At 42.0% G+C, this 15,668-nt stretch overlaps 1 protein-coding gene across 3 annotated transcripts in view; it reads right to left on the minus strand.

The window, feature by feature from the left end:
• The window catches only part of PLPPR1 (phospholipid phosphatase related 1), a 457,833-nt gene that overhangs the window by 39,115 nt on the left and 403,050 nt on the right, over positions 1-15,668 (minus strand). For all 3 annotated transcript variants that reach the window (XM_067742407.1, XM_067742406.1, XM_067742409.1), the window contains one exon: positions 6,097-6,285. In XM_067742407.1, coding sequence (XP_067598508.1) covers positions 6,097-6,285 — 189 coding nt within the window. The remainder of the gene's footprint in view (positions 1-6,096; positions 6,286-15,668) is intronic.

A 15,668-nucleotide genomic window follows, 5' to 3' on the forward strand; every position in this document is an offset into this window, starting at 1 on the left:
TACCGGTCCGCGGCCTGGGGTTTGGGGACCCCTGTGCTAGAGAATACACAGAGCACCAAGGACGAGTCCAGGTTGAACTACCTTTTTTGAGAATTGCCATTAGTTTGTGTCACATAAGTCACCCCCGAGGAGTCTTGCTTTCTTTCTACTACAGGGAAAATAGGAAATGGGTTTAAGAAGGAGCATGCGTGCGCGTGCACGCGCGCGCACACACACACACACACACACACACACACTCTCTCTCTCTCTCTCTCTCGCTCTCTCTCGCTCTCTCTCTCTCTCTTGCTCTCTCTCTCTCTCTCTCTCTCTCTCTCTGCCATTCTGTGAAACGCCTGCCCAGGCACAGATTGAACTCCCGAAAGAAAGTCAGGAGAGCCTAGGGAGTTGGGAATCTGACATTTGGAGTCTTCCAATTAGAAGGTTCTTTTTTCATCTCTCAAGGAATATTAGAACCAGAAAGATCTTGGAGATCATTTAGCCCAGCCCCACCTTTTGCGGATGAGAAATCGAACCCACAGAGGGAACATGCCTTAGCAGAGGTCACACAATTACTGGGGGCAAAGCCACAACTGGGATTCCTCCCTTTCCTGACAGATCAGGCCTGAGACAGGATGACTGCAGTGTGAGGATAATGAAGGATGCACACTCAGGGGCAGGGGGTGTGCTGAGCTAGGCACTTGGGAGCCGTGTTCAAGTGGCCCAAAAAAGACTGCTTAGGATACCCCATATCTCTCCAGGAAGGGGCAGAAGTAAACATGGCTCCTTGCTCCCAGGAGACGTCCCTGAGCATCAGGGGAGTTCTGCTTCCTGTCCCGCCATTGCTCACTTATTTTCAGGTCTTGGGGGGAAGATCAAGCGCCACAGCAGGGTTTCAAGGTCACTCAGCTCTCTGCCATTAACCCATCAGCTGTAATCAGCGCTGGTTCCTAGCAATGCCCCTCATTCGGGAGGAACATAAAAATAGAACCAAATGGGTGGGTAACTGTCTGATTACATACAGAACTAACTGCGACCTTCAGCAAATCATTTAGTGTAGCTAAGTCTCAAGTTACAAGTAACGTAGCTAACAACTGGCCCCCTGAATGAACTCAGAGTCAAAAATGAAGGGAATTGGGGGCTTCCCTGGTGGCACAGTGGTTGGGAGTCCGCCTGCCGATGTGGGGGGGGCACAGGTTCGTGCCCCGGTCCGGGAGGATCCTGCGTGCTGCAGAGTGGCTGGGCCCGTGAGCCGTGGCCACTGGGCCTGCGCGTCCGGAGCCTGTGCTCCGCAACGGGAGAGGCCACAACAGTGAGAGACCCGCGTACCACAAAAAAAAAAAAAAAAATGAAGGGAATTGGACCACAAACTTTCTCTATGTTCTTTGGGATGTCTCTTTTCTATTTCACTGGGATGCTGTGAGGATAAAGTAGGCAAGGACTGCAGAATACAAGTAAATTAAAAGATGTTATTCTTGCCATCATCATTTATGGAATATTCCTCAGCACATATCTTGGAGGGCTGCCATCATTATTGGTCACATTTTTCACCCAGAGAAGCAAAGGAATGGAACGGCTGACTCAGGGTTCCATACTTGAAAACTAGAGTAGAACTGTAGGTCCTTAATACTCGGTTCACTATCCATTGGCCATATCCCCATGGCTTCCCATCAGAGCATTTGACCCCATGTCAGTTTGTGTCCTTTGGGGAAAAGGAACTGGTGGAAGATATGTGATCAAAATTTGTAGGCGGAAGAAGAGTTTTTGCTGAAACTCTTAGAATGAAAGATCTATCATTTTTACCCAAAGAGAAGAGAAAATTCATCATAAAGTTCTGTTTTGTTTTTTGGCCATGTGTGTTTTTGTTTATTAGAATTGCTAGTTTCAAGTCTTATTAAAGATTGGTTATTTCATAATTATGTCAGAAGAACTGGAATGTTTTAAAAATATATCTTTCAATTTGAAAATACTGCATTGATGTAGAATTTAAACATACGTATATATAACACAGAAGAAAAAAGACTGTACCATTAGCACTCAGAGATGACAGCTATACATTTTTAGTTTCTTACTAGTCTTTTATGTGTAATTATAAATTTGGGATTATACTTGTAACACACATGCTGTCTTGTTAGGGTCTATTAAATATTCAGACCCACAGACAACCACATGCTTCATCTGGCACTGGTCCACTTGGGAGGAACAATAGCTTGCCAACAGGGCAGCATCACATGCTGCTCTTTAGCACATGCCCTTGCAGTGGTCCAGTACAGTTCAGCTGCAAGGAGACTGCAGACATATCAGAGGACACAGGAGCCACCAGCTTAAAAGACTCATCATGTCCCATAGGAGTCAATATATGGTATAGCAACTCCATAGACATAGCTTCCAAGTTCCCACACTGGACATGCCAAGTGTCCAGAGTCACTGTACTTGGAAGTCACAGCATGGCACCTTTTCAGGTAATTATAGTTCTCTGAGTCCAGATGCAATTCACCAATCAGGGGTTAATTTTGCCTAGTAACATAGCTGATACATATCTTTTTCTAAGGAAACAGAGCTAGAAAACTAAGGGAAGTTCAAATTCTCTTATAAAAGAGAAAAACTTTTATCTGCAATACTATATACAATTTTTTAGCCTTCATAAACATCATTTCACTAAATCACAAGCAGTTTCTTTGCTATTAGAGGTTTTTCAGAAACATGACTGCCCAAAATGTGTTTAGACAATCCTCTAGTGCTGTGTATTTAGCCAAGTTTTCCTTCCACTCTTAAAACTATCACTGACATGAACATCCCTATATACAAATCTTTGTATTTATATAAAACTCTGGTTATCTCCTTAACATAAATTCAGGGCATGGAATTAATGACTGGGTCTGAAGTTTATAAAACTCTCAGTACATCTCGACCAGCTGCTCTTCAGAAAGAAAATGTCGGTTTACATTTGAATTGTATGAAAGTATCTGCACCTTTAACAACACGGGTTAAACTTTAAAACATTTGCCAAACTTATATTGGAAAAATACTGTATTTAAAGTAATTTTTCTTTGATAATTGATGAGTTTAGAAATGTTTATATGCATACAGTCAATTTATTGTTGTTAATTGTCTATCTTTGTCCTTTCTCATTTTTATTTTGGGAAGCTCATCTTTTTAAGTATTAGAAATATTTACATTGGAGTCTCATGCTGCAAAACTGTTTTGCAGTCTTTATTTACTTTTTCTTTTGGTAGAAATGCTTATTTTCAGGTAGACAAATCTATCCATCCTTTTCTATCTGCCTGCAACAACATTCCTAATTGAGGATGCTTTTGTGGGTGTGTATGTAGACTTTCTAAGTGTTTGAAATCCATATTTTTCTCACCTCATAATGTGCATTGAAAAGCTTTCCACTTATTTTAAGGCTCTGGAACAGTTTAAATAGTTATTCTTTTTTATTATTAATTTATTTTTGTCTGGGTTTTTATATTTGCGTGGGGTCTTCGTTGCTGCACGCGGGCTTTCTCTAGCTGCGGCGAGCGGGGGCTACTCTTCATTGTGGTGCGTGGGCTTCTCATTGCGGTAGCTTCTCTTGCTGTGGAGCATGGGCTCTAGGCGCGTGGGCTTCAGTAGATGTGGCACAGGGCTCAGTAGTTGCGGGCTCTAGAGTGCAGGCTCAGTAGTTGTGGCACACGGGCTTAGTTGCTCCGCGGCATGTGGGATCTTCCCGGACCAGGGTTCGAACCTGTGTCCCCTGCGTTGGCAGGCGGACTCAACCACTGCGCCACCAGGGAAGCCCAGCTATGGGTTTTCTATCCCTTGAAAGTTTGAAGGAATTTGTACTATAGTTATGTGTCCCCAGTACTATTTTGTGCAATAAATTTTAGACATGTTTAAAAATTTGTATTCATTTATTCAGCTTTTCTACATTTTTAAAGGCATTGTTAGTAAGTTATCTTTTCATAGAATATTATCAATTTTATTGAGAAGTAAGCATGTATTGGCATAGAATTGAATATACAATTTAAATAAAACTACAGTGTAGACTTTAAAGGTTTATATATTTTTGCTTATATATTCTTTCTTTTTTTTTAACTTTTGCCTTTCATATATTAGACTAACCAGGGGGTTGTACATTTTACTTATTAATCCTATTGTTTTCTGATTCACTGATTTTTCATAATTTTTATTGATCTGTTTCCCTTTCTTTCCTTAAGTGTTTTTGTTTTTTTTTTTAAAGGGAAAAAACTCTATAATTACAAAAAGTAATTGCAAGAGAACCTAGGCAATGATGTTTCCTGGGACTGGGAAGAAGAGAGGAAAATATGTTAGTCAGTCAATGGATCACTCAAGGATTTATGTCTGAGTACATGAGAAAATGATATGTTTATGTCACAGGAAGAAACCAGGACCTGATTCCAGACTAATTCTAGGACTAGGTAGAGCTGCCATTAAACCATTACAGATAGAACCCAATGTGGCCTCCAGGTTTTTTCTGAGGAGTGAAGTGTGTCACCTTTTAAGGTACTTAGAAGGGTGTCTTTTATGCTTTCTCTTAGTCCTTGGGCTGGTGAGAAAGGAAAAGGGAAAGGTAAGAGGAACACAGAGATCAGCCGTCCTCTGGGAGAGGGCACATCCCCCATCACTCTAAAGAGGAGGTGATACCAGGGTTTCAGTGGAATCTCCTTCTCTGCAGGGAGAGGAAGTTGGTCTGTGATCCTGAAGACGGTAAAGATCGGTTTCCAGCCAGGTTCTTTGTTTCCCCGACTTCTAACCATTTAGTCCATGACAGACGCTGTGCCAAGTCATTTGTATGAAGCGTCTTATTTAGGTCTTGACAACTCTGTGAAATAGGCGGTCACGTTATTCCCATTTTGGGGGGAGGGAACAGTAGAGTGACTTGCCTGAAGTCATATAGACAGGATGTGAACTCTGGAAGGTCGGACTGCAAAGCATGTGTTTTTAACCACTGTGATAGATCATGTTTCATCACTGCTGACCGTAATTCCTATGGTGTAGCCTTATTATTTAAGGGGGAACTTGTCAAGTCTAGGATCAACGATCAAAATGAACTTAAAGTACTACGACTCATTATGTCCATATTATTTCCTCCTCACAATTCTATTCTACTTCTCATCTTAAAGCAAATAAAACATTTGCATAGAAAACAATACTCGAACTGAATGTCTGAGCAATCAGTACATTCCTCAGCGTGCCAGTCGGTATTTTTATTACTGCTCCAAGGAGAGGGGAGTGGGAGAGGGCAGGGAGGGGAGGAGGGAGAGTTGGGGGGGAGGCAGCTTTGGCAGAGAAAGGGAGGAAATAATAACTGAAATTACGTCCCAAATAATCTGACGTTGTAGCATGTTCAGACACAGAAATGTTTATTTAAAAACACTCACGAAGTCATTTTTTTTAAATCAAATTAAGATGTCTAAATGCTAAATCATTTTACCAGACAATACGGATCTATGAGCTTTATGCTTTTGAAATAGTCTTCCAAGAGGCCTGTCTGCCACTTTTTTTTTTTTTGCCTCTTGAGAGAGAAGAATGCAATCAATGAAGGTAAATTTGCAACTTAATTGAATGTGATGTAATGTGAGCAGAGCCAGAGCCGCCCAGAACAATTCACAGCAGACTTCAGGTCAAGGGGTTTCTTTCATCTCTGGCCTCTCTGGAAGTTCAGTCAGAAGAGCAAGAGATACAGGCCTGGGGGATTCTATTCCACTCTGATTGAGGCTTTGTATCAAGGCCAGCATTTACATTCAAGACCTCTTCTGAATACACACAACGCACAGCATATTTTTTCAGGAGTACAGTAGCTGTTCTTAACCTGGCAGCCACTCAGGCCTGTTCATTTAAAAAATATATACGTATGACATTCAGACATTCTTTTAAAAATATATATGCATATATATTTAAATTCAGGAACCAAAAAGCAAAAGCCACCTATAAAAGACAAGACCTGTCTTAATGAGATTTTATGCACAGCTCTACTCACTCTGTTTGGGCTGAAACAGGGCATGCCTGATAAGGCTGCTGGTGAACGCCCAGGAAGAGAGGAAAGAGGAGAAAAGGCAGACAGAAAATGTTGTTTAGGATCCAACAGTAGAGAAGGAAATCCTTTTCTGTACTTACAATAGCAGTTGGGGTGGCAGCCAGCACACAATAGAGCACCAGAGGGGTGATGAAACTTTCTTCCTCTGTCCCCGGGTAAGGCTTCATTAAGTCTCCGTCCTGACAGAAGAATCCTTGGATATGCACCTGAAAAGTGTCAGTGCATTCGAAGTAGTAGGCAAGCAGCACTGTCCCAGCCATGATGACAAGCTGAAAATACAGCATGGCCACACAGAGACATTAGCAGGGCTTCGGAGCAGCGCCCGCCCCTCAGAGCACACTCCCTCCATCACCCAGCAGCTCTCCTTGTATTGGTATTGGCAAGTGTGTGCGTGCCTGGCTCCCTGGGCTCCGGGCTCAGGGAGTGTGTGCTTACTTGTCTGCCTTGTAACATCTGTTACATAAACCTTCCAGAAAAGAATGAACAGCTCCCACCTGAGAAGCAGACCACAGCAAGGCTTGTAGAGAGACCCAGGTTCTGCTGCGCCCCTCTCAGGGGATGCATGGGACCAAGGCAATACTGCCATTCAGGACAGAGGTGGAAAGTCAAAGGATAGTGGCATATGAATTGGCAAGATGTAGGGTGAGATCTGTTCGTGGGCAATTTCATAAAATGTTAGAGATAGACTCACTTTTTTATAAAGTATTAGAGGCAGGTAAATGACGCACGAATGAACAAACAGGAAAGCTGAAGCCTAGAAAGGTTAAGGGAAATCTTCAGAACCTACATTACCGCTGTGGATGAAAACACTGTACAGGTATCCTATATCAGTCACAACTTTTATCCTTTTCCAAAAAGATGTTGCCTTTATTCCAAAATGCTTTCTACCAGTAAGTAAAGGACTTTACTGATGATCACATCTTATTATAGACATATATCCTTCATAAGGTTTGGACACAAAAAAGGGACACAATTATCCTTTCATTTGATTCAGAAATGTCCCAGATACTCACCGAGGTTTAGATGTAGCCTTTAATAGGTATGAGGAGTTGGGGGAGTATGGAAATGCCATTATTTTTCTCATTCCCATTAGGAAACACCGAATGGCAAGATGAGACGGTGATAAAGGTAGACAGAAAAGAGGTCTTTGAGGTTACGAAATTACAGAAAGTTAAGCTGGAAAAGATCTTGGAGATCCTCCCATCTAAAATCTTTATTTCATAGATGAGAAAACAGAGGCCCAGCAAGGAGAACCGACGACAGCTGGATTTTCCAACAAGGAAACCAAACATGTCCTTAGACTGACAATCAGCAAAGCAGGGAAACTAAAATGGGGAAAAATATTTTAAAATGTTGATTTGTTTAAAAGTATCAAAGTAATCATTGTGGGAGAAGAATCAGAACTTGGTAGGGCATCTTTGTACATCCTTTATGGCTTAAAAATTGTTTCTATTTGGAAGTACATAAGGGGCAGGGAGGGGGAAACCATAATCTTTTAGGTTTTAGTCTCAAGTTCTTATTCCAGCCCTGGAATGACTAACATAAGGTCACATAGCTAGTTAGTGTTAAACCCAGGACTAGAATCCCACATTTTCTGATCCCCAGGGGGCAAAACACCTGGGTCACAGCATCAAAATCGCATCATACACAAAAGTGTGGAGAGTTGTGGGGGGAGGCAAAGTAGCTCAACTCCAATGCAGAGAGGCACCATTTGGCGTCTTTATCCACGTTCATATCCATTTCTTTAGCCACCACACTGAAGCAGCGCCTTGAACTTTGCCCACTCTCTCACACCTGCTTCTGGTACGTTGGCTCTGCAATTCCTCCTCACTCTAGCAGAAGGCATCATTTTCTTTAAGGGTCATTTGGATTAAGAATCTTCCCTCAGGACTTCCTAGTGGCACAGTGGTTAAGAATCCACCTGCCAATGCAGGGGACATGGGTTCAGTCCTTGGTCCAGGAAGATCCCACGTGCTGCGGAGCAACTAAGCCCGCAAGCCACAACTACCAAGCCCGCATGCTGCAACTACTGAAGCCAGCGCACCTAGAGCCCGTGCTCCGCAACAGGAGAAGCCACCACAATGAGAAGCCCGCGCACTGCAAAGAAGAGTAGCCCCCACTCGCCACAACCAGAGAAAGCCCGCGCACAGCGACGAAGATCCAGTGCGGCACCCGCCAACCAAAAAAAAAAAAAAAAAATCTTCCCTCAACCTTCCATTTTCTCTAACTCTTTGGTTAGAAGCCTTTTCTCTTTGGTTCAGAAGCCTCGAGTATCTCCAGCGTTAACGTGTCTAAAGTACAAACGCCTAACCATCCTGTTATAAAGGTCTTTACCTTTTGGCTGTATCCATCACCACCTTTATCTCCAGGTAGGCTCCAAATCATACTTTGCAATCACTCTCTCTCACACATGACTTGTTTCTGGCTCTACAAGGATTTTGTTCCATTATCTGACATGTTCTACCCCTTCTCCCCCAGTGGACCTCCTGGCACAACTTCTGACCATCCAGTAATCTCTAGACATTCGCGTGTGTTTCTCTGTGCCTGAAGTTGTTTATTGGCACGTGTAAATTGCCAATGCTCATGCCCGCCATCTCTACTGTTTCAAGCATTTTGTTTATTTCTTATCTCTTCAGCAACAGAGAAGAGACTTGGATAAGGATGTTTCCTATAGGAATGAGAGATAGGTGCTCCCAAGCTGCCCCACTGATTGGTGCTCTTGCTAGTAGCTAGTTTATAAAGTCAAGGCCATGACGTTTCTATTTCTTTTGTGCTGCACTAGTCAATTGAGTCGACCCGACAGGAGGGAACCTAGCCAGTTGACCCGGATGTTTTGGAGCTAACGCTAGGATTCCAACAGTTTGGGGGCTCTGCCTCTGGGGCTGTTTCTGTCTCCTGCACAGCCTTGATCTGATTTCTCTGTATCTCATCCATGTGGCAGGAAACATATTTCTCTCTCTCAGCTTCATCAGCCCTTAGGAGAAATAAGCTTGGAGAACAGGCAGGATCGATGGGGGCTTTTTGGATAAAACAAAAACAAAAATGGCATCTAGCTTCCTCTATTGAGGAAGAATATTATATTTTACAAGGGACATTTGTGCTACCACTTCCATTTAAAAGAGAAAAAGGTGAAAATGAAGTAAATGAAAGCAAAATAGTGTGTGTGTGTATATATATGTATATGTATGATCTCTCTATACACGATCTATATGTATATATATTATATATGTATATATATTATATATATGTATATATGTGTATATATACGTAAGACGACTCAGAAAAATGAAGAATAGAAACTTTTAAAACAGAATTGTCTTAACATCAAATACATCAAAATCAACAGTAACAATAAAAAAGCCAAGGTCAATATATCTAAATTTGCTATACGTAGAGAAAATCTTGAAGAGCTGCTTGGCCAATTTAACTATGGAAACAGCATTCAGAGAGAACTGAATGAATGAATGAATCAAGTGCAGGGCATAAAGAACAGAGAACCTTGGAGACGCAGGGTGGTAGAGGTAGATGGGAACTTCCACAGCCTACGGGACAGAACTGACCCATCAGCATGAGTCACCTTGGCCTTGGTTCCTCCCCTGAGCAGCCAGAAACCCCTTCCTGTCACTTTAAAGCCATCCTCAAGCTCCCTGGAGAGTCCTCAATAAAATACCAGTTAGAGATGCACAGAAGCAAATATAGAACAATTTGGATCTTGATTTCTAGGTTTCTTTTCTATTGAACATTCTCTTGCGACCATATATTAAAAAGAAGCTCATGCATTTACTGCAGGAACAGAAACAGCACGTTGATTCTGCTTCCACAAGCAGAGAGCTCTGCCTTGCAGCACTGATGACACACAATTAGCCGTCGGTGTCCTCCCTTCCTCTGCCCTGTCCTGGGCCATGATTCATCACTGTCTACGTTTGTGTCACTCGTGCCAGCTGGCACACTTGCCGTCTCCGCTGCCTTCTCCAGCCCCATTTAGGGAGGCATGGAGGGAGGCCATAATGTTGGTGTCACGTGAGCAGATGGTGAGGCTGTGCTGGACCCAAGTGCTGGTGGAAGGGTTGACGGTATTAGTGTGAAAAAAGCAATTATGGATGTGGGGAGATAATGAGGTAGAAGGAGCTCATGTACCAGGGATTTTCCTCAGCTGTTGCTTTCTAAGAATGACAACCCGATATATGAAAATGCATTAAATCCTGATCATTCCACAAAGATTCAGAAGGCAGAAGCCAGCAATATCTGAAATCCAGCCCCTCAGAGTTGAGAATACTGTGTTTCTACCCAGGTTCTCTGCTGATTGGAGAAAAATGAATGTCACAGAGGGATAAGTGGGGAGGTCACAAAGCTGAGAGAAGAGGCTGAGATGACAAGTACGTTTTTCTTTGGTCGGTAGTCTGAAGCAATTGTGGACCACTAATTTATATGACAGGATACAAGCTGGGAGAGCAGGGGATAGATAAATGGTGCTATGACTCATGTGAGTATGTATGTGTGTCCAGGGATGTAGGGGCAGACACATGACGTGGAAATGAGAGGACTGGTATCTGGTCTGGAGTGTAAAGGGCATAGTTTGAACTGGGGACTCCTGGAGCTAGGTGACCAACCATCTCAGTTTGCCCAGGACCAAGGGGTTTCCTGGGGCATGGGACTTTTCAGTGCTAAAATGGAGGTAGTCTTGAACAAACTGGGGTGCTAGGTCACTCTACCTGAGACAATGTTTCCCTCCCCAAAGAGCTTTCTTATTCTGGTCTGGCCAGGAGCTATCAAGACCAATGTCAATTAATCAGTCAACCAACAACTGTTTCTGAAAACCGCCTCTGTGTTCAGTTCCGAACTAAGTGCTGTGAAGGCGAGGAATTCTCAGACATGCTCTCTAACCTCAAGCAATTTGAGATCAAGCTAAGTGGGGAGTGCTCGCCAATACAGGAAACAGACAGTGATCTGTAGGAGGGCGTCAGCTGATCCCAAGCTGGGGTTCATACATGGCTGCATGGGTTTGGTGAGGGATGGGTATTGGCAGAAGGAGAACAAGGGAAGGGGCTCCTGCGTGGAGAAGGAGTGAGGGCAAGGGGATGGAGAGGGCAGCGTGGCATGTGTTCAGGATATTGGTTTTGACTAAGCCTCAAGGACATATGTTCAATTCCATAGCAAGATGGGATAAAGGAAACTCAGCAGAAGGAACGCTGCATCCGAGAGCTGAGGTGGTAAGGTTTGTCATGGTTGTGATGAGAAGCAAAGTCTTAGGACTCCAGGGGATAGTACACGTTAAAGATTTGCATGTTGTTCAGTATTGAGGAAGCATGTTAGGCACAAGGGTCAGTAGCTGCACGAAAGGGCTGGGCTGGGCAACCCTCAAGTGGCACTGACGGAAGTGGGAAACAAGGTAGTAAGTTAGAGGGGAAACACCTGAGAAAACTGACAGTGGAAACACCTGAGACCTCACTGGGAGCCCTTAGAAGTAAGGATAACACTTTGAGAGGGGCTGAAAGTTCTCCAAAAACAACATGGGCAAGATCCAAGGAGAAGAGGAAGGAGTAGGAGATGGAGGGGGACGTGATGGTGACGGTACAGGTGATGACCTATATTATGCATGTGTCCCAGGAACTTTTGTAAGCGCTTGACATAAATTAACTCTTCTTCTGCCCAGCCACCTTCTATGTGGTACGTATATTATTTCCATTTTATAGAAGAGGAAACAGGCGCAGAGAGATGACATGAATTGCATTAAGGTCACACAACTTGGGTGAACCTAGGATGATTACTATAATTATGATGTATTTCTCCACACAAACTTGGGCAGCCTGGGAAAAAGCAGCTTACAAATACGTCAGCGTAATATTAAGGGCTAAACTATGTGCTACAGACTTGAGTACTTTATTCAAATGTCTCCTAGTGTCAATTTCATCTGTATGAAGGTTAATAATAATTCATAAATATGCACTGAGGCATGTTTATGTATTCTCATTTTGTTCCAAAAAGACGTTATACCAACTTCCACCAAATAAAGTAAGCAAGCATCCAAGAGCAGTTGGAACAGAAGAAGAAATAAATATGGAGACAGGAGTTACATCCCTGAGTATAAGTTGTCTAATAGTCAACACAAAAAGGAAATACTGGTCATTTTCACATTTCACAGTAGCTATATGATAAAAACCAACCAGCGGTTGAAGAGTAGAATCTTTCTGATATAGTGACTGGATAGGAATTCATCCTGAGTTCTCATAAGGGACATGATAAACAATGACAATACTGAGTATGTTGGTGCCGTTCTTTATATGGGACCTCATATCAACTCAACATAGGCCAATGACATCACATCAAAGCTAAATGCACAAAAACAATAGTGTGAGATAGAAGGGAGGAGGTCAGCATTATGATTCGGTCTAGGTTGAACTTGAGAGATACAGCACAATGAAAGGTTAAGACTGCTAGGCTGGAAACCTGCTCTGCTGCTTTTACTAGGTGTGTGACTTAAATTCCCGTGCCTCTGTTTCTTTGTTAGTAAAGTGGGGCTGATAATGCTACAGCACCTACCTCTTCAGCTCATCATGAGGATTAAATGAGGATTGTGTGGTATTTAGAACAGTATCTGACTCATAATAGTAAGCATGTTCTAAAAGAATGGGTAGACTATATATTCTTCACTCCTTCCTAATTATAGTTTCTCTCAGGTTAGGTTTTTAAAAACTACTGGGTAGCAGTGAATTAGATACTGCCTTTTAATAAGTTTCCTGCTAGTGAAATACAGACCTGCATCTTGTTTTAAACATGGATTTCATTGTTTAATAATACTACAATGTTATTATTAGAGTAGACTAGCGGAAGGAACCTTTGCTCAGGCTACTCTCCGTAGGACAAATCTTTTAACCTTTCCTCATCCCGGTTTCTTCTGTGAAAAAAGATTGAGTTACTTTTCAGGGTTGTAATGAGAACTGAGGCTATTACACATAAATATCAATGACACTATTTTGGCACACAGTAGATGCTTAATAAATGACATCCCTAGTTATTATTAGCTTCATTTAGTGTTACTGTGTCTTATATATGTCCCTTATTGTGGTTTTCCAAACTGCAGGTCTCAAACCATTAGTTGATTGTGAAACAAATGTATACAAGGTAGGGTTCAACTAGAATTTTTTTTTTTTCACGGTACGCGGGCCTCCCACTGTTGTGGTCTCTCCCGCCGCGGAGCACAGGCTCCGGACGCGCAGGCCCAGCGGCCACGGCTCGCGGGCCCAGCCGCTCCGCGGCACGCGGGATCCTCCCAGACCGGGGCACAAACCCACGTCCCCCGCATCGGCAGGCGGACTCCCAACAACTGCGCCACCAGGGAAGCCCTCAACTAGAATTTTTTAGTGAAAAAGAATGGAATAGAATTGAATATAGTAGAGTTTTATACATAGTAAGGACAAGTGTTTTCTTCTCAATTTTATTGAAGTACAGTTGATTTGCAATGTTGTGTTAATGTCTGCTGTACAGTAAAGTGACTCAGTTATACATATATACATATTCTTTTCCATTTTGGTTTATCACAGGATATTGAATATAGTTCCCTGTGCTATACAGTAGGACCTTGTTGTTTATTCATCCTGTATATACTAGTTTGCATCTGCTAATCCCAAACTCCCAATCCTAAGGACAAGTGTTTTTATGTGAAACTTTTGTTGAGTATGTAACATATAGGCAGAGGGAGAATGTATAATACAAAGTGAAATATATTTCTTACTATGGGTTGTATTTAAAAATCCTTCAATAAAATGTGATTTTATTAGATACTTGTCTCATCATAAGCAATTTCTTATACTTTAGTGCCTAAGGCACGTAGGTTCAAATCGCAAATCCACTAATTACTACTGTATGTCTTTGAACTTAACCTGTCTATGCCTTAGTTTCCTCACCTGTGAAATGAGTTCTCATGAGAGTGGTATGAGAACTATATGATTAAGTATATCAAAACCACTTAGCAGGCACTCAATAACTGTTAGCTGTTATTTTATTAAGACTTAAGTAGAATATATATATTTTTTCTGAATAAGCAAACAATACCACATGCACTAAAATACATAAGAGAATATGAAGTCATCGCATTAGCCAGGACTGAATAATCAACTAGTTCTTCCATCTATAAAATGATGCTTCTTGACAAGCATCTTATTTCCACAAATATGAATTTTCAAGAGTCAAAGTATTCTTAGTCTTGCTATTTGCAAATGATATTATCTCAAGATATGAAGGAATAAAAATAAAATACTAAGCAGTCGGTCCTCTTATCAATGTATTTGATCACTGATTGTCTTATATTTTTGTATTTATGAAAGATTTTAAAAAATTATTGTGGTAAGAACACTTAAAGTGAGATCTATCCTCTTAACAAATATTTTAGTACCATATGTTATTGTTGACTATAGGTCCAACGTACAGCAGATTTCTAGAGCTTCTTCCTTTTGCTTAACTAAAACCTCATGCCTATTGATTAGTAACTCTCCATTTCCCCCTCAGTCCGGGATCTTTTAACTAATAGGCAATTAAAGTGTGGTTAAGAATGACATCCTCCTGTGAAAATTGAAAAACCTACGATGGACCCAGTGCATGTATATGAGAATTCATTCCTTCTTTAAGGAGAACCAAAGGTGTACCCATAGGCAAGGATATGTAGATGAAATGAGACTGTTCAGTTATTCAGCCAGTATTTATTGAGTGCCTACTGCTTGCAGACATTGGGGAGTTTCAGTCATTGAATAACAAATAAAACTTACAAAACACATGATTTTGGGGCTCATGGGGATTTCTGTGGGGGAGACAGATATCATAAAAGCAAACCCAAGGGAATGATAATAATGACTCTCATTGACCCCATAACCAACTACATACCTTGAAATGCATTCTGTTACACGATCCTCATGCCACCCTGTGAGATGATGAGTCACCCTCATTTACAGCAGAGTACGTTTATCCAAGCTCACAGAACTAGTGAACGGTGGAGCCAGGATTTGAACCTCTGGTGTCAATTAAGCATTAAGAGATGATGCCTGTAGAATGCTTAGCCTAATGCCTACTTAGTAAGTGCTCAGTCCTTTCTCTTACTCTTTGATTTCTGTTCACTTGTCCTTTTCAATGCTTCTGACATGGCTCTGGGGTAGGAGTGGGGGTTGACTGATCGCCACCCCCATCACTTTCCTTTCTTGGTATTTAGGAGCACTACTTTCGCCTGCCTCTCACCATACTGGCTCCTTTCATTTTTCCTTTTCTTCTACCTGGTCTGTAAATGGTAGTGCTCTCCTAGGACCTATCCTTTCCCCTCTTTTCATTTTCTTTCCATGTATTCTTCTTGGGAGATCTCATCTTTCTATGGCTTCCACTCTTATATTGATTCCATTGACCCTCATATTATCATTCTCGGTCCTGTTTACTCTCCTGACCACCAACCTTGTGCTCCACAGACACTCCAAATACCACAAGTCTGAAATGAAATTCAGCATGTCTTCTCCCCTCAATGTGCAACTTCTCTAGAGTTCACTATCCTGGTAAATCCAACCAACATCTTCTCAGTCACCCAGGCTAGAAATCTCAACATCATCTTAGACACTTCCTCCAGCTTTCTTGTTCTTCCCACCCCATACCTGGTCAGCTCCCATGTCTTTCTTAC

This window comes from Pseudorca crassidens, chromosome 7 (genome assembly GCF_039906515.1).
Source record: "Pseudorca crassidens isolate mPseCra1 chromosome 7, mPseCra1.hap1, whole genome shotgun sequence".
Taxonomy (NCBI): domain Eukaryota; kingdom Metazoa; phylum Chordata; class Mammalia; order Artiodactyla; family Delphinidae; genus Pseudorca; species Pseudorca crassidens.